Below are 19,635 nucleotides of genomic sequence, written 5' to 3' on the forward strand. Positions count from 1 at the left end.
AGCAGGGCGAGGCATTACCGCACCTTCGCAGGAAACCACTTAGGGCGTTGTGGTAACTCGAAAGGCGAACTTCAGAGGCAAAGTCGCTTTGGTGGCCAAATGGCTATCACACTTCTGAGGGGCTGCCCTTTGTTCAGGTAGATGGGCTGGTGATGGGGACAGAGAGGGGAGACCAGTGTCCAAATTGGTTTTCTTCTTGGTGTGTAGCTCACAGGTAGCCATACTTCTAGGGTGGGCTGCCAAGCTCCTAACAGCCGAGGAAGGGTGCAGTCATCTTGGGAGTGGGCAGAATAGTGCACTCTGGGATTGTCAGGTGCCACACATAGCTGAAACGTCATCACCAAGAGGTGGGGGACCTGGTCGCCCATTGACTAGTGACCGCATCGTCCCCCATGGCTTTTTCTGGGAATAAATATGGCACTCCTGGCACCCTGAACTTCAGATCATGTTGGAACTGGAACAAGGACCAAAGAAGGACTGACCTGCTGACCCCTGGACTGCACAAAGAGAGAGGTGGCACCATCTGCTGGACTGCATTTGCATCATCTTGGGCTAACAAAGAGAGTACTGTGGCTCCTGGCTTGGGGAGAAGTTGTGCCCCAGACCATAGAAGTGACTCCAAGGGTCAGTCGACTGACCCCCTGAAGCCATCAAAGCTGAAGTAGCCCAACTTGGCAAGTCAGTAGCCACTTCGGAAGAATCCCCACTGACTGCCACTGGGTGCTCCACTAGACAGATCCTCAATGGCTAAAAGTTGCACCCGAGTCAGCCAGACCCGGGGAGTGCCTTCTGAATCCAGATTGGGCACCTAAGAGCGACACCAGCCTCCACCAAAGTATACCACTGGGACCGCTGTGTATTGAAACCGGTAGTCAAGCCGCCGCTGGCCTTGTACTCACTCAAGGAGGACTTTGAGGGATCCCAAAATCTGTGGCCAAAGTTGCCCCACCTCACCCATGGACCAAGGAATAATCACAAAGGCACCCACGCGGATTTCCCAGCATCTGGAGCATCCTTGAGCATCTTCATCTCCTGTATTCTCAGCATCTGGACCACCCCATTGAAGTATCTTGCGTTTGTGCTGTAAACTTTGCAACTGGACTGGAAAGCACTCTGGTGCCCAGATAACTGTCCAAATCTTCCCCATTGGCCTCCCAGACTTTCTACCTGTCGGATTTGGTCACCGAAGCTGGGCCGGAGTAGCCAAACTAACTTTCACAAACTTATCAAAAGTTTTCAAACTATACAGTTACCATGCAGTTGGAATAAAAATTGAGATTTCTTTAAAATCTGTATCTTAGAAACCCTCCTGTGGATTTTGCTCATCTTGGACTCCAAAAATGTATAAAGCTGTTATTTATTTTTATAAATTGGTGTTGTGTTTCTTTTGTGTTGCATGGCTTTCTTATTTTGTTGTTTGATACTGTTCAATTCTTTACACTAGTTTCTTTGTTCAAGCATTGCTTCTTGAGGCCATAGCTACCCAGCATTGAGCTTAAGATTGTACAAACGTTTCTGACTAGACCCAGATGGTTTTTGTGAAGGTATTCCATGGTAAGGCTGCACAGACCTATCATGCGATATACCCAAATCCTCACATTTACCACTGTGTCTGCAGCAGTGCTCTTTATAATTGTCTTATCAGTCCCATCTCCTTCTTGAGATGTGGCCAGGCCCCTTTTCAGTGACCTCTCTCTGAATGAAAAGCAGCCTTTGAAGTGTATGGAAGAGCCTGGCTCTTCTTCGTCAAGTGTGCCCACTCCGCTCACAGGAATGCAGTAATCCACAAATCTGTCAGGGGGCATTCCTCTACCCCTTATGCTCTTTTAGGTAATCCTGGGTCTCCCGAAATGAAAACCAGAATCTTCCATGTATTGTACCGTTCACAGACACACACGTACACACAGCACATACATACAACACATGTGCTGCATAGCACTACATACTAACTTGATGTAGGCCAGTGGTGAGTAAAGCACATACACAAGTGGAACTTTGAATGAGTGAGTTTGTATGGCTCACTCCAGTAATGCACGTAAAAAGGTCTGTTCACTTCTACTGATTACTACACAGTATGCTGCCACCACCACGCTTGTGCCGCTTAACTCCCGGCAAAAGCAGTAGCTTTTCACCACTATAAGGGTAGCTCTTTGGGAGCCTCTCCCAGCCCACCAATCCCCGAGAAAGGCTTATTTTATAGGGCACACGCATCATCCATGTTCACCGATCCATGAACAAAAATGAGCACAAGGGATCCAGATACCATTGCAGCTGGGGCACTTAGGGCAGGGCTATAGGCCCTTTGCCATGTGAGGGACTTTTCTATCACAATACCCCTATTATCTACAGATTGCTGCAGAAGGGCTATCCTAGGCACTCCCCAATCCCAGTAGGACGCAGCGTTCTATCTTTTCTTTCAAGGAATTACTTGGGCAATATCCAGGAGGTATTCTACAGGACGTAAAGAAACTTAGGTAGTGTTTTGCCAGGTTTTGGTAATATTCCCAATTGATGCCTGAAAGAAGAGCTTTTGCTGCATTGGGAAACACAAACATACCATATTTGAATTAATTTTAAACAAAGTGGAATGAATTATTTCATTAGCATGTTTTATTTCTCTTGTTCATCTAAATTCATGTTTAAGACAGGGATCTCAAAGCAGTAGTAATTTCATGCTGGGACTTAAGGTGTACAAGTATCCTATACATTTTACATCTTCCATGGTCTGATGGCCCAACTCTTAAGCGCCACCATTTGCTCTACAAACATGAAAAGTACAGTAACACACATATATATATAAAAACAAAGGTTACAGGAACGTTATAGTTAGGCTCACATTTTAAACATTCGAAATTATAGAAATTCACCAGTTATAGTTAGTTAACTCAAGTAACTATAACTTGTGCCCTAAGGTAACTTGCCCTCACCATCAACATCAGTGTTTTAGTGGATGCATCAGTGTGTGCATGAGGCTGTGAGTGTGCATGAGGCTGTGAGTGGGTTATGAGAGTTTGAGTGGATCTGTGAGTAGGAGTGGGAGGGTCTGACTGGGGCTGTGAGTGGGTGCACGAGGCTCTGAGTGGGTTGGTGAGTGGGCGCGTGAGTGTCTGAGTGGGTGTGTGAGAGAGAGAAAGATTGAAAGAGAGCGAGAAAGTGACAGGGAAAGATATAGCTAGTATTTTTAGCCCGTGATGAGACATACTTAGAATGAGATATTTCTGCACAATTTGAAAAGAAAAATGTTTGTTAATTAATAAGAGTAAGATCCCCTTTCAGTATGATCCTTAAACATTTTTACTGAAAAAATGAGTCCAGCTGGACTGGAGCCCTGAACGCTCAGTGTGAAGGTCTGTGACCTTCACACTGAACTGTTCAGTTTGTTTTATTTTTATTTTTAAGCCCTTTATGGGCTATGTGGAACCACGGGGGAGCCTTCAAAGGCTCCCCGTCCGGTCCATGCATGTTTTTAATTAATTTTAGAAGAAGCTCTTTATGGGCTATCAGAGACCGTACGGTGAGCCTCAAACCCTCCCCCTCAGTCCCTGGACATGTTTTTTTTTTATAATTTGCCCTTATGGGCTATCGGGGACCACGGGGGGAGCATCAAGTCCTCCTCCCGCGAGCCTTGTACATTGTTAAACAATTTTTTTTATAGTTTGCCCTTATGGGCTATCTGGGACCACAGGGGAAGCCTCAAGACCTCCCCCGCTGTCCCATTGCTCCAGCAGCTGCCTGCTTGCTGGAGCAAACCTTTCATCTCTGTCCCCTGCACGCATATCTGCGTGCGTGGAGCAGAGATGAAAGGTCCGTTTTTTGACAGCGGGACCTGTTTGACAGGTCCTGCTGTCAACTAACAAGAGGGAATTACAGCAAATTTGGCAGAAAGGTAGGTCCTGGTTCAGAAAGCAGCCTTTTTTGTTTTGGAATACATTAGTTAAGTAGTGTTTGAGAAATTAAGGGGAAAATAAAGTTATATATATAAAGGGACGCGAAGGATTCGCGACCCATCCCGATCTAGTGCTAAAATCTGATTGGCTGGCACTTCAACAGCTAAGCCATTGAAGTGTTGCCAGTCATCTTGGGACTTGGCTTCAGCCGAGTCCAAGAAAAAAGGTAAAAAATAAAGAAAAGGGGCCAGGGTACAAACACCCTAACCCCTTAGCCCTCGAGAGCTAAGGGGTCAGGGTGTTTGTACCCAGGCCCCTTAGTAGTTTTGGTGCTATCTCCGCCCCCCCCCCCCCCCCCCCCCCCCACCCCACCAGGACAAATCACCTTGCAAATTTCCAGACAGCTGCTGATGTGACTGGCAAATTTTTTTGGGAAGGTTTTGTGACATTTCATCAAGCAGCGCCAAAGATAAAGGCAAGTAAAATTAAGCTTTTTATATAGAAACTAGGTCCTAACTATAACTACCTAGTGATGCCCACAATTAGGATATATATATACACGGTCAACGCTTCCATCCTAAACCCTTGATGAGGAGTATACCCATGGGAGAATTTCTTAGAATGAGGTGAATCTGTTCTAATGATAAAAAGTTATCCATAAAATGTTTAGAAACTTATGAAAGGTTTAAGAATCGAGGATACAATGAAAACATATTAAAGAAAAATATGACCTTAATCAAATCAAAAAAACGAGACGAAATTTTATTTAAGAAAAAAGAATCTAATCTGAAGGAACCAGTGAGAATGATTATGAAATACACAAAAGAAAGCGGCTGTATAAAGAACATAATTGAGAAACATTGGAAAATAATTGAAAAGGATCGGGATTTGGGGCCATTAGTGGGTTCCAAACCTCAGTTTTAATTTAGAAAGGCACCCAGTATCAGAGACTTAGTGGTGAGAAGTCACTTCACTCTTAATAAAGACTCAAATTGGTTGGAAGTGGAACAAAAAGGTTTTTTCAAGTGTAATAGCTGTAAAGCGTGTAAAATAGGTCAATCTACGAAAAATATTCTATTTGTAAATGGGCAAGTGAGGAAAATTAAATACAGAATCACTTGCAATACCAAATTTGTAATTTATATTATTGAATGCCATTGTGGTCATAAATACATTGGGAGTACCAATTGCAAACTTAAGAAAAGAATATTAGAACACATGAGAGCAATAACCAATAAAGACATGACTTATGCTACAGCAAAACATATGCAGACACATACATTGAATGATTGGAGAAGTTTGAGATATTATGGAATAGATCACATTCCAGACCAGGAAAGAGGAGGGTGACCGTACTAAAAAGTTACGACAGCTGGAGTCTAGGTACATAATTCAAATGCGAACGAGAATTCTGTATGGAATGAATTACGATGAGGAACTTCATGTACATTTATAAAATATATCAATGTAATATTGAAATTTTGAGAAATTTTTATGATGAATTAGCTACTGTGGTTAGTAAGCATTTCTTTATATATTGTACGATGTTCTAACACATAAGGAATAGTATGGAATAACACCTAATTTAATATAATTTTGGGAGACTTAGATTTACATGAAAAGGTTTTGAGTATTGATTAATTGATGTGGATAATGAGTCAACATTGCATGCGACAGCAGAAGTACTAAACTTTTAATTTTTAATTTCTAAATTTTTAATGTTTAGTTTTTATTATAATTAGATTTATGTCAAAGAGTATGCAGGAAATAGATATATGTTCCTTTGCTGATTTCAGCTGGTAAATGTTTTGTAGTATGGCACTTTTCGTTTTTCCTTTCCTCCTTTGCTTAGTTAATACTACGAGTCCCAGCTTGCATTGCTTGAGTATAAATGTAATTGGCTATAAATAGAATGGGAATGGAATCATGAACTGTTTGAACTTGACAAAGACCGTAATGGTCGAAACGCGTTGTTCTTTTCTTTTTTCACAGTCAATAAATAATTGAATTACCATTCTTGGTGGAGTGCTCAACCGAACGTTGTTTTGGAATATATATATATATATATATATATATATATATATATATATATATATTCATATTCCTGAGACCCAATAGTGGAAACTTGAAACAATGAAAACATTTAAAAAATAACTAGTGTGTGCAGATTATAAGTGAAGTACATTTTAAAAGAAGTGCATGCATGTTTTGGCGAATCCAGCCATATATATTTTCTCTGTGGAGGACGGAAAACACAATGTTAATAAAATGCTGTTCAATCTTTCTGTGTAAGGAAAAAATACATTACTTTTTGGTGAATTACATCTTGAATAGGACCTGCTTACAAAGGAACGGTATTTTATTTCTTAAGAAATCTGTGTACTTTAATGTGTGGCATATTCAGCAAAATTTCCTATGATTAGCAGGATAACTTTAGTTTGCTTGCCTCCTCTTCCGAATTTCCCTAAATCATGATTTAGTCAGTCATAGTATAGTTTACTTCTCATTTACCACCACTAACTGGTGTGAGCCTGCATTTAACACTTACAAGATTAGTAAATACACTAGAAAGTGACACCAGTTACACACACTGCCAAGAAAGGGTAAATCCCTACAACCTCACTCACAAAAAATCATATTAACTAAAGTCTCCAGGAAAAAGATACTATGTTGTTAAATTCTTTCTTCAGTAGATTATAAAAGGTCACAAAGTTCTAAAAACCTACAGAACGTAAAAAAATATTCCTTGGCAGCCACGGGTATATCAATTAAAAAATCTGCAAAGCAGTGTACTGTAGAAAAGAAACCTACCTTGTGGTCAGCTATACCAAAGAGTTCAGCTGAGGCATTTCACGCCGTAACCAAGGTGCAAACAGAAGTCTTGAGTGTCCGAGTGTTAAATTTGATGATTTTTGAGGTTGGTGTGTTTTAAATGCCCCTTTAGGTTAATTTTTCCCAAATTTGTTGATGACATCACATAAGTGAGACTCAAGAAAGTCATACATCAGCTCTAACTTTTGAGACAGGTTGTGCACATTTTGTTTGGTGACTGTCTATGATTGTTGGATATGTGGGAGGGATACCTGCCTGTAACTGTTGGGCATCTGAGAGCTTGTTGAACATATTTGAGAGATGTTGACTTGTGCTTGCTAAAAACAAAATAGGTCTGGTTTCACAGTGCAGCTGTTGTCTGACTTTATATAATCAACCTAAAAAGAGATTTCAGGAGTACTACTGACAGGAGCTTGACTCCACCAACATGTTGATGGCAAGGAGTACATGTTCTGCCTTCGCAGATGTCGTGTGCTTCCACAGAAAAGCTGCTTGCCCTCCAAGACCCATAATCATTTGGTTATCAAGTTGCCAGAGCTTTTCATCAAGCCTCGCTATTGAATTGCAACATACCTTGAGCTTTGGGCCAAACATATGCCACTGCCATGATATTTCTCCTAGATAATTGGATAATTATGGTGTTTGTTCTGCTCTTGCAACAGCACAGATGGGAGGAGGGCTGCCGGGTGGCATATGTTACTGTATTGCTGCCCCAGCCTCCTCCCCATCATCTCTTTATCATTCCTAGTTTTAAGGCTTATGGGCTGGAAAAACGTATTTTAAGCTCCTCTGCCCCCAAACACCCTTACAACCCCCTTAGTGCTACCTTCCCTTAACCCCTAGACAACCTTTACTATCCCTTGATTCTACCCCTTCCTGAACCCCTATAACTCGTTAGTACCCTTTAACACTGTCCTTCCCTAAATGTTAAATACTTTACTACATCTTAACTCTACCCTTTCCTAAACTCTGAAAACCCCTTGGTACCACTTCAAAGCGTCCTTTCCCTGAAACCTACAAAGTCTTCCGATCCCTTAATGATACTTTCCCCTGAACCCACATACCCCTTAACACTATCCTTCCCTAAACCGTACAAACACTATATTACCCCTAAATGTACCCATTTCTTGACCTTACAACTCTAACTACTCCTTAACACTGCTCTTCCTTGAACGCTAAAAATTCATTTCTACGCCTGAACGGTGCTAGTCTCTGGTCTATAAAAATCCTTACTACCCCTTAATGCTACCCTTCTCTGAACCCTAAAGCTCTACAACCCTTTAAGGCTACCCTTCCCTGAACCCTAAAAACTCCTTACTACCCCTTAGCGCTACCCTTTCCTGAACTCTATAAACTCCTTACTGCCCCTTAAGACTCACTCTGGGACACTGCCAGCTGAAAGCAGGGGCGCCTCATGGTGAAACACTGGGAAGAATTGGGAACCACATTTCTGATCTCCCTAATAATTTCATATTTCTAAGGTGAGCCTCAGGGTCTCACTTGTGATCCCTGTAATTCGCTGCCCCTCACCGCAGTTAATGCCCTGTTATTGGGAACTCTGAGAAAAGGGCACCAGGTGATGTCAGATAAATGTTTATAAAGTCCATATTGGTGTCAAGCATCATGGAAACGCTTACCTCTTTAAAGAGTCACAAGATTGCTTTTAAAGCATCAGTGGGAGCGCTTTCAGGACTGCTGTCTGCTGTTGATGTGCAGTGGAGCTGGGAAGCGCTTTCAGGACTGCTGTCTGCTGTTGATGTGCAGTGGAGCTGGGAAGCGCTTTCAGGACTGCTGTCTGCTGTTGATGTGCAGTGGGGCTGGGAAGCGCTTTCAGGACTGCTGTCTGCGGTTGATGTGCAGTGGAGCTGGGAAGCGCTTTCAGGACCGCTGTCTGCGGTTGATGTGCAGTGGAGCTGGGAAGCGCTTTCAGGACCGCTGTCTGCGGTTGATGTGCAGTGGAGCTGTGCTGCATTGCCATATGGACGAAATGATCACCCGACCTTGCAGAATGTCAGATATTTGGCTGTTGTACCACAACTCGGTAATAATGTTACCACAACCATTTATCATGACATGACAGCATCTTTAGTGATAAATGTGCAAGCATTGTTTTATTATTGGTGTAAAATCAGCACCAGGTTATTGCTTGTGCTCTGATACTAACAAGTACGAAACGCAGTGTTTTCTTCTATTGCAAAATAGTGTTAAATGTACAGAAAACCCCTCTCCACACATTTCACTGCATTTGTTTTTTACAGCCTCCCACATATTCTAAACGACTACCAAGGTAGTATGTGCCTGAATGACCAAGTACGCCAAATATTAGTGCATGACTATTCAATATTTGTCATGACAATCGTCTATCTAGTCAAAGTAAAATTCCCTTTTTAGGTCTGGCTGGACAGTGTAGCTGAATGTGTGACATATTTTAGCAATTCTTGAAAATATGCATATCGTGGTCTTTGGCTTGGCTTACATTCTTGCCTCATGCAATCAGGTGGCGATGGATAATTATGCCTTGCAGGAAGCACTTCCAATATAATGCACAATATAATGCAAGAGGGATTATTCAGAATCTGAAAAATAAACTCAACTAAGAGGCTTGTTATGTTCAGTTCTTTTTTTTATTGTATGCATTCTTCACAGAAAATGATACTTTTTGCAACTTTTCCCCACAATTGGCAAAACCAGTGGTACTCGCTTTGCAGTGAAAAACAATATTTGTGCATGCAAACATCATTTGTGAATGCATGTGTTTGTTGAGATATTAAAACTAGACCTATTTGGCTTTGCCAATGCTTGTTAGGAATGCCTTTCAGTTATTGTTAAAGGGTGGCGTCACTCGGAGATTGTTCAAGCACCTTGAGAGATGGATTCGTGATATTTTTTATATTGCTGCAATGTCGGCTGATCTTTGGAAATGTTTATGGGATCGCAGACAGACGTCTCTCAATGTTGAGAGACATGTGTGCTGCTATTAAACATCCTTAAATGTCATCCAAGGACAGACATATTTTAAACGGCGCTTCCTTTATGCTGACGTTTTTCTAAGATTTTGTCTTAAATCAGTGAACTAGAAGTGTGGGGGTTTGAGGTAAAATGTTTTGTAAATTCCTCTGCTGCTTATTCTTTGAACCTGGCATGAAATATTTTAATCATAGGACTTTGCACAGTCTCTTTAGTAGAATAATATGGTAGATCTCTCATTTTTAGAAACTTTCCATGAAAGAGACAAAATATTGCAAATATTTATGACTTGGTTACAAAAGACATCAAGCCCGTCTAAAGTGCGAACACTGTAAGCATTGCAACTGGAATTATGCGGCAACGGATGACTAAAATATGCGGCAGGTTTGTCTAAATTATGCAGCAAGAAAGTCAAATTAAGCAACATTATGAACACGGTCAGTGTCTGTATTATATAGCTGTTTTGTTTTTTACAGCATATTGAGACTGTAATGTGGCAACAGTGTCTCCCAAGTTACATTCATGCCCCTGAATAAAGCTATCATAAACTTATAGGTCACAAGTTAACCTTTCCTTAGGGCTTGTTACTGAATTAGAAGTATTTTTTTGTTAAAATATGCAAATTACACCAAATTACACAGCTCATGTACATTACCTGGAAAGTGTGGTAAATCCACAGTTACGCAGAAAATGCTGGCCACAGAATCACATAATTCCATTGGCTCGCCTTATAAATCATTGACGTCAAAGCTGTTATGCTATGCATTGTTGTTTTGTATCGAGTAGCACTCGCCGATAACTCTCCTTCATCGCCTAAACTATATAAAATTACTAAGACAGTTCAAAAGGCGGTGGATGGGAATGCATGAATTTAGTGTATCTATCAACTGGTAATTTTTCTGAGTGAAATCTATGCATACATGTGTACATTTATAAGGCCGAAACATGATTGATGTTGCTTGTTTTCACAGACAGCGTTGATTTGGCCAAGCAGTTGTTTTTTATAGATTGTCCCTTTTGAGGTGAGGTTAAATCTGGTTTACGTATGGTTAGTCCCTGTCTGCAGTGACTTAGTGACCTGAAAAGGGCGATGGAATGGAATGCAACTCATCAATTGGCAGTAGTTAAGATTAAATTCAGTCTTCTCTCCTTCTGACCCTTAACATGTCTTTTTACTTATAGAAAATTATACCATTTTGTTTTTAAAAATCTAAACATGTTAACTTCGGTATCCTAGCAAAATGAACATGTGTGTGGGTTACAACGTATTACAGTGTGTACCCTCTCTCTCTGTCTCTCCAACACAGGACCTTTGGTGGCAGATGGCGACAAACAGAAAGCTGACCCCAGAGTCCGGGCTCTCGAAGAGGAAATCGGGAAACTGCAGGAGGCACTGGCTAAGGCGGGTAACTAGGCGGCTAGGGCTCGTTGTAGTGTTACTGGTGGCCAGTAGAGCTTTGTGGGGGATACACAAAGCACGGGGACTCGACCCCCAGCTCCTTCCACCTTTCCTTGCCCCACATGGATAAAGAGTAGTCCCTGAATGCTGGGAGCTAGAGGAGATAGACGCTCTTTGCTTCTTCCAGCAGCACGGCCAGGTGCAGCAGAGCTCACCGTGCAATCTAAGGCCCATATTTATACTTTTTTTGCGCCGCTTTTGGGTAAAATAAAATGACGCAAATGCGGTGCAAACAAAGTATAAATATGGGCCTAAATGTGCTAAACACTCTCTTCTGGGTTGCAAACGTGCTTTGCCTGACTGCCTCCACACCTGGAACTGTTTTCTCAGATGCCAGCTGGGCTTACGGCACCCTATGTACATATAGTTCCGCCCAGAGGCAATGCCGCCACCGCCTAGAGGCTACCTTTACGCTGGAATGATATGTGCCACTGGTGCGTGAGAGTTCACGGAGGAAGCCTAAAGATGCTGATGCAATAGTGACACCCAGTGGTATATACCGGTACAGCAACGACAGAGACACTTGTGTGACCAGAGAGTGCAGCAATGGCTCTCGATAGCCAGGTACAGTGTAGTGTTGCCAGAGCCGGAGGAACCAATATCGCACCAGTGCAGCACTGAACCCATTGCTAAAAGGTGTATGTGGAAGGGGGAGGTGCGTTCAGAAACCGGCTCAGCGGGACCTCCCAGTGACTAGTATCCCTACATCATTGGATTAAACCCACCAAGAAGCAGACAGACATCAGTGACACACAGACCAAGAATGGCATCGAGGTTCTGAGAGAAGATGTAAACGCTTCTTTCCTTACCGACTTAGTTTATTTATCGGAAAACAATGAAAAATAGCACAGGGCAGGAGTTTCACGCGAGCTGTGTGTTCAGTTCAATAGCTGAGCTTTTGTGGTTAATTTGTGCACTTGTACGTTTGCGTTGAATCACCTCGGAGGGAAAGCTACGCAAGGAATGCACGCAGTTAGCCGTGGGGCCGCTTCAGAATGTTTGTGGCACAAAGATAAGTTTGTAGGTGCATGGAAGATCCCAGCAGCGGCTAACAAGCCCGAGAGAAAATAAACATGTAGGTGTGTATGAAAAGGGGGAATCCCCGAGGACTACGGCTTGCCCAGTAATCAGGAACACCAAGAGATACAATCCTTTGCTCATAGCTGATCTTGAACGGCGCAGACAGCAGTGCAGGCGAGCTCAATGCATGACGCATTCTGCAGTAGCAGTTGGTGTCGGGGGGGGGGGGGCAGATTTTCAAATAAAAAAGTCATAGACATGGAAATAGGATTACATGCATATCTATATTACTCAAACTCTCGTTTCATGCTATTTAAAGACTACCTCCCTTATGCCTTGTTCCGAGGGCGGGTATATGATCCTTGCCTTGGATGATGGACTTTGGGACGCGGATTTCCGACCCACTAACTCCTTGTGTGCTGCGTGAACGACACCAGGCAGCGCGGCAGAGAACGGTATCATGCAAGTAATCTTTGTCTCGCCGGTGATGAGAGGGTCGGTGTAAAGGTTAGCCTGCACAACACTATTAAACTATGCATGCTCACCTGATCCTGTCTCAAACACCAGGACTTATATTTATGTTTCCAAATGTGTCGGGACAGCGGGACTGTCCTTGAAAAACTGGGACGACCGGTCACCCTAAGTCTGCGACCACTCGCACTGTCATTGCTGGTTTATAGAGGGAAAGACTGTCTCAATGGGGACACATAGTGGCCTTTCACAGTATTGCATTTAAGCCCTGAATAAAGCAGACACCAGTGAGGCAACAGTGAATCCCACCGCCCAGGCACAGAATAACCTTGACTGAGATTAAGCAGCAGGCAGTCTGTGGTGTATGAATGACCCCTAGTGGTCAGTATTGGAATGCATTTGCGTAAAGTTTAACAACGGAGTAGACAGTCTACTGTAGCTGTATTTATTTCCACATATGAGCAGAGAGTTATTAAAGACATATTCTTCCATCTCCCTAAACAGCCTAACATCACTCTGTTAAAGAAAGAATAGGGCTGATGCGACACATATCTCACATCACAAATTTCGTGGGAGATATGATTCTGGGAATAGCAACACCTTCACCCATAATGTATGGCATGCTTCATCATCGGGCTTCTCAAATAACATAAATTGAGTGGATGTCCTAGGCTGTTTTAACTCGCTAACCCTTTTACATAAGATAGATTTCCCTACCAAAAAACCTTGCTCCCACTTTACGTGGTAGGGCTCAAAAGGACACACAGGCTCGATGATGAAGCATGCCTCAAATTGTGAGCGAGGGCCTTGGTTTTCACGGAATCATGTCGCCCACAGAATCCACAATGTGAGCTATGTATCGCATCAGCCCAATTCTTTATTTAATAATGTGATGTGATGTGGTGTGGCTGTGACATCGAAATTCGAGTCCGATTGGGTTATTATCTGTGGCCTCGGAGGGCACAGACACTGACGTGGCAGAGACAAGCCATACTTGTCTCACTGCGGCACTGGTGGATGGCCACAGGGAGCAGGCAGCCTTAGATTCAGCAGTGGCACTAAATGGAAAGCTGCAAAATAGTAGACGAAACCAAGTTTAGTGGGGCAGCAGTGACACTAAGTGGTCAGTCTCAATATGGCAGTGGCTGAAGCTGGGAAGAATCAGTTTTGCAATTTCCAAACACAAACTGCCTTTGTCCAAATGATGACTTACCTGGGATATCCTGTAGCGTAAATGTATACTGGTGCAACAGTGACACCTGCTGGCTATTCACAGAATGGCATGTGGCTGAGGTCTGCGACGGAGCTGTTAGACAATGTACAGCAGTGCTATCCAGTAGCAGGTCACACTAAAGCATTGTTTGAAGTCCTAGATGACTGTTTCCTTAGACAAAAGGGCTTCACTATAGCGACTGTGCGTTGGCAGGACTGGTGAAATTAAGTGTGCAAAGGATGCAGCAGGGATGCCTGTTGGGTTCACTTACTTAACGTTTCTATTTTTTTCCACAGGGGGACGAGGATCGGCGACAGCTGGAAGGGGCCTGGGCTGTGGCAGCCTCTGAGCACCAGCAAGAAGCGCAGCGGCTTCGGACAGGCCTCCGGGAGCAAGAGGCCCGGAGTGGGGAGCTGGCAGAGCAAGTGCGCACGCTGGAAGCCGAGCGAAGGAAGGAGCAGGGGCTGAGGACACAGGCAGAGGCTGGAGCCACCCGGCTGCAGGGTACGTCTAGACTGTGGGTCACAAGAGCATAGGTGCTGATGGAGCTGTAGCAATAGTGAGCTAGTGCGTTGGAATCCCAAATCACCATCGGTCTGGGGCTTTATGTACCGAGGCCCATATTTATACTTTTTTAGCACTGCATTTGTGTTATTTTTTGACGCAGACTTGCAAAATACAGGCCCATATTTATACTTTTTAGCACCACATTTACATCATTTTGTGACGCAAAAGCGGCACAAACTTACACAATACATTGTATTTTGTAAGTTTGCACCACTTTTGTGTCAAAAAATGATGCAAATGCGGTATGTCAAAAAATTACACAAATGCGGCGTTAAAGTATGAATATGGGCCACAATTGTATTTTGTAAGTTTGTGCCGTTTTTGCATAAAAAAGCAGCGCAAATGCAGCGCTAAAAAAGTATAAATATGGGCCTGACTGTCTAGTGCACAGGAAATGTGTTTGCTGTCACAAGTGCACAGGAGTTTGAAGCCTTTAACGAGTACACGGAGGGTCTGACTTTTTCTGTTGATGAACTGGTAATGCTAATTATACCACCAGTGCTTCTGGAGTGTAAGTCTAACAGTTAGTGCCCTATTCATGTGAATCTTTGTTGATGGCGCGTTTGGTCTGTCAGTCCTAGTGTTAGGATCCCAGTGGTGTGACTCCTGGCACAAGTGCATTGAGAATGTGAATCCTGGCCGTGCAACGTGACTGTTAGTGTTGTTGCATTTGCGTTGAGTGTATGAATAATGTAACCAGTGCACTGGCAAAATTTAATGCATTTCAAGTGAACGGACAGTTTGAACTCTGCAACAGGTTCATTGGTAGTGGCAGTCCTATCATTCGCGCACTGAGTGTGACTCTTGTGGTTGAGTCACTGGGAATGTGAATCGTGTCTCAGCTTCGGTGGGACTGTTATGTGTGGTACTGCTGTCCTGGGAGTGTCAGTCATGTTACTAGTGCGGTGTGAGTGTGACTCGTGCCACAAGTGTGCTGCGGTCTTTCCCTACTGTTATTGTGCTGATAGGATGGATTCTGTCACCAGTGCCATTACTAATCTTATCTGTGCTGCACGGGGAGTGTAAGTATTGTCACTATAGTCCTGGCGCCAGTATGAACACTGCCAGTATTGTACCGGGCGGATGGATTCTCGCTACTTCAGTGGAAGTGGAAGTCATGTAATTACTGCATATTTGAATGATTCTCGTCAATGAAGCCACTAATCCCAATTTGGGTGATTTCCGGTTTCTGGTGTGTGCATTTTGTTCCCGTGGAAATTTCAATACTGTCACAAACTTGCCATTTGCAGGTGGAGTGCAAATTGCGGGTAGTGCCACCAGGCAGTGCAAATCCTATCACTAGCGCATACTGTTTATTTAACCTGCTACCAGTTTCCTCATACAAACAGGGCTGTTATTTTTCCTCTGAGTTGCATGTGATCTCTAGTGCTTAGAGGTAGTGTAAATGCTATCCCAGTGCCATCAACACAACATGCCAGAATGCATTAACACCAGGTGGCCACGCAAACAGCACAGCATCAAGGGACGTACAGATGGCAAACTGTTGCTCGCCGGTATTGCAAGCCACAGACCTAAACGCCCGTGGCAATTCTATCCGAACCCAGAGTTACCAGCGAGGCCCAGGTCAACAAACTGAGGAGGGTGTTTGAAGAATAAAAAAGTGCCGTGCAGGGAAAGTAGAAACACGCATACCAAGCATCAGGCGCCATCTAGTGGCAGAAGCCGCGATAGGTACCTCACCGTTCATGAACGGGGCAGTTTTGCCGTAAAACCCACAAATAAATGTTGCTGCGGGGTGTTTTCCGTCACTGCGCCATGGTCACTGGGACGGCATGGTACCAGCCACCCCCTTTCCAACTTAACAGGTCATGTCAAGCACAGCAAATAACTGTTTTGTGGGTCACTTACATCATGTGAGCAATTTACGAAGTCCAGTTGCTGTTTTTGCTTACGGGGAGTGTCAGTCTCTTTCCTGGCCCGTTCGATGTATCAGTCTTGCCAGTAGTGTACCAGCGAGGTTTGCGCATTCGTGTTTGTAAGTGTACGAAGTGTGAATCATATCACCCGTGTACTCGGCGCCTGTGCGTGGAGCTTGTAGTGTCCTGCTGGACACGTTCTAGTGTTTTGCCAGCCACTCGGCCGAGGGCTGGCCTTACATCTACTCCCCACACCCACCCAACACAGGCGTCACAGGTCAGGTGACCCTGCCAATAAAAAGGACTGGGCGCACATGCCCTTGGCCAGTTACTAACACCATGCCATTGTGTCTGCATCACTTCTTTTAGTAGCATGAGGGCCTAGGGCCCCCAACACTACAGAGCTCTCGCAATGTGCGTGCTTTCATCTGTTCCCCTGGAAACAGAATCCTGCCACTTACAAACACAAGGGCGAACCCCATTACTAGAGGTACAGTATCGTGCTACATGTCAGTACTTTGATATGTAAAATCATTATAGTTCAGTCCAAAACCATATGTCAGCAGTAACTTTCTAACCGGTCACCACCCACGAATTGATAAAAGCTAGTCCTCCGGTTACAGAAGTTAAAACAATTATTCAGGGTAACATCAGCATATCTAAATTACTTAAAATAAGGGCGCCTCAGCCAAACCATAAAGACGGCAAACCTAGAGTAGTTACTTCAGTAGTCAGGATTCAAAAGGCCCCAGGTGGATTCTTGGACCGCAGTGGCTACATTTCGGATTACTTTACACAGAGGATGGGCGTGTCTTTTCCCAAGATGCTGGTCAGATACATAGTATGAAGTGCTTAATTTGTGCTTGTTTCTGGTGCGGTGCACCAGCACTTATTTTTGAGAGCTGGCACTTAATATTCTGCCTCAAGCATTTACTGCGAGCTAAGACACACTTTGGGCAGACAGACAAAGAGAAAAACGAAAAAGCGTCCCCAAGGGAGAAAGCAGAAAGCTGCAGGAGTGAGCTGAGAGGGCAAGGAGTGTCTGTAAATGGATTGAAGAGGCCCGAAATGGCTTCCGGATTACGCTGCCTCAGTATTCCGTTTTCTCACATTTAATTGCAGCAGCCGCATGTTTAAGAGGAGGGCTTTGGGCACCGGCACGTTTTTATTTACAAATGAAGCACTGATAGTATGTGACCCAGTGCACTTGGAGTATGATTCTTGCTGCTTGAGTATTCCTTCTAGGAACTGTTAGTCGTGCAGTGGATTGTGAACCCTTTCACTAGTTACACTACAGAGAATAGTGTGGCATTGCATCCCTTTGCAGCTCACCAGGACTATGAATGTGTCCCAGTAGAAATAGGAGTGCAGTGTGGATGATGGTGAACTGGCATTGAATGCTTGGACTGCTTTGGTTCCGCCACTGATGCACTACAAGTGTGAATTTTGTCTTTCGTCTACTTTAACCATGGTTCTGGCGAATCGTGCCCTGAGGTCTATCTTGGCAAACATGTAATATAAGCGTGACTCATGTCACTTGCTCATTTGGACCATGATTTAGTTCTCTAATACAGTTGATTTGTGAATCCGAAGTTGTGAATCCTGTTGTGAAAGTGAAATATTTCACTTCTGCAGGCGAGTGTGAATCCTGTCACTTGTGCATTGGGAAGTGTGATTACGTAATTAGAGCACAGCCCTTATGAGCCCTTGCGCTTGTTCGCTGGAAGTGTGGATCTTTTTTTACTATTGCATTGAGTGTTCTTGCTGTCAGTAGTGCACTGGGAGTTTGAACCCTTTCATAGGCACAGTGAATTGTGCCACGAGAGCTCTTGAAGTGAGACGTCTGTTGTTAGTAGCAGACTGCCAGTCTAAATCGAGTGACATTTAACTTTTGTCATTTTTATCGATTGTGCACCGAGAACATTGACACTAGTGGTATTCCGAAGTGTAAATGACGTCATTACACAGTGGAAGTGTGAATCCTATCACTGGAGCAGGGGGAGTAGAACTGCTGTCACTGAAGCATTGGGGTGGGAAATCATGTCTCGGGGTCACTTGTATCATTTTTACTGGCATTATTTTGCTTTTAATGAGTACCCCCTGTCACTAGTGCCACTGGACTGAGTCCTGCTTCTAGTGCCCTTAAGTGACAATCCTGCCAGTGTGAAATGGGAGTTTGAATGCTGTCACCAGTGCCCTTGGAGCGAGTGTGGTCCCTCGTATACTGGTCCAGTGATTCCTTTTCCGAGCACCCTTGGAGTGTATACCATGTTACTACAGCGGGAGCTGAGAACCTTTTCCCCGGCGCACCGTGGAGTCGTGTGAATGAATAGTGCACTCAAGCGCCTCTGGAGTGTAAACCCGAACACTAATGCACAGGAGATGTGAATTCTTTCATGTTCCCTGAGTGTGAGTCCTACCACTCATGCAGTAGGTAGCCTGTAACTATTGCCCGTGCACGTTTGAGCAGCTTCAGACACACGTGTGCAGCACTAAACCTACAGCACTAGCAGTTACCTACACAGCCCACCAGATGGGGCAGCGCAGGGCACTGCTGAAGCCAGCACAGCGCCAAAGGCCGTACCCAAGGCGACGCTGCTCCCCAACAGCACTCATCACAGAAGAACCTGGTGGGGGCTGCTCTCCACATAGCCATGTTCCCTCGCAGCACCCCCTCATCCAGGCGGTACCGTGCAGCCACACCCTATCAAACATAGCACAAGACGCTAGGCGCACCGAAATAGAACTCTTCTGTTGGCCGGTGCGTTTCAACCTGGTCAACAACTCACCTGCACTTTTTTTCTCCTAAAAGTTGAATCTGCTTCCCGGTTTACTGAGCACACAGGTCTGGGAGTGTGGCCCTTGCCACTAGTGATCCGGGCTGAATAGTGCTCTGATGGAGTGTTCCCTGACATCAATGAACTGGGCGTGTTGAACCATGTCAGTAGCGCACTAGGAGCTCACATCTTGCTACTCGCTTATTACTTCTCTGAATCTTATTGCATCCGCCAGTGGTTCTTAACCCTTTGAAATATTTAGACCCCCATTTAGTCGTTAGTAGAATGTGGGCTCCCCCACTGAGTCATTACAGGAAACTGGGGGCCCCAGCCTAAGCAATTGTAATGGGTTGAACTGCAAAACAATACACAAAAATGCAGAAACTAGCCCTCATCAAACAGACAAATGATGACATATTTTATTTAATTCAAAAATACAAAAAATAAAATAATCAAAATTGAAATTTTAATGGGGAGGCTATAGCGTGTCGGTCATAATCTATTCCGGTGATGCACTTGCACTGTTTCCATACATCGATCTGAGCCATACCTAGTTAATTGATGG

The 19,635-nt window shown here is 44.0% G+C and overlaps 1 protein-coding gene across 4 annotated transcripts in view; it reads left to right on the forward strand.

Annotated features, from left to right (window-relative positions):
* The window catches only part of LOC138304376 (cytospin-A-like), a 167,330-nt gene that overhangs the window by 90,582 nt on the left and 57,113 nt on the right, over positions 1 to 19,635 (forward strand). For all 4 annotated transcript variants that reach the window (XM_069244363.1, XM_069244365.1, XM_069244364.1 and 1 more), the window contains 2 exons: positions 10,994 to 11,088; positions 14,146 to 14,353. In XM_069244363.1, coding sequence (XP_069100464.1) covers positions 10,994 to 11,088; positions 14,146 to 14,353 — 303 coding nt within the window. The remainder of the gene's footprint in view (positions 1 to 10,993; positions 11,089 to 14,145; positions 14,354 to 19,635) is intronic.

The sequence above is a fragment of the Pleurodeles waltl genome, chromosome 7 (assembly GCF_031143425.1).
Source record: "Pleurodeles waltl isolate 20211129_DDA chromosome 7, aPleWal1.hap1.20221129, whole genome shotgun sequence".
In the NCBI taxonomy this organism is placed as follows: domain Eukaryota; kingdom Metazoa; phylum Chordata; class Amphibia; order Caudata; family Salamandridae; genus Pleurodeles; species Pleurodeles waltl.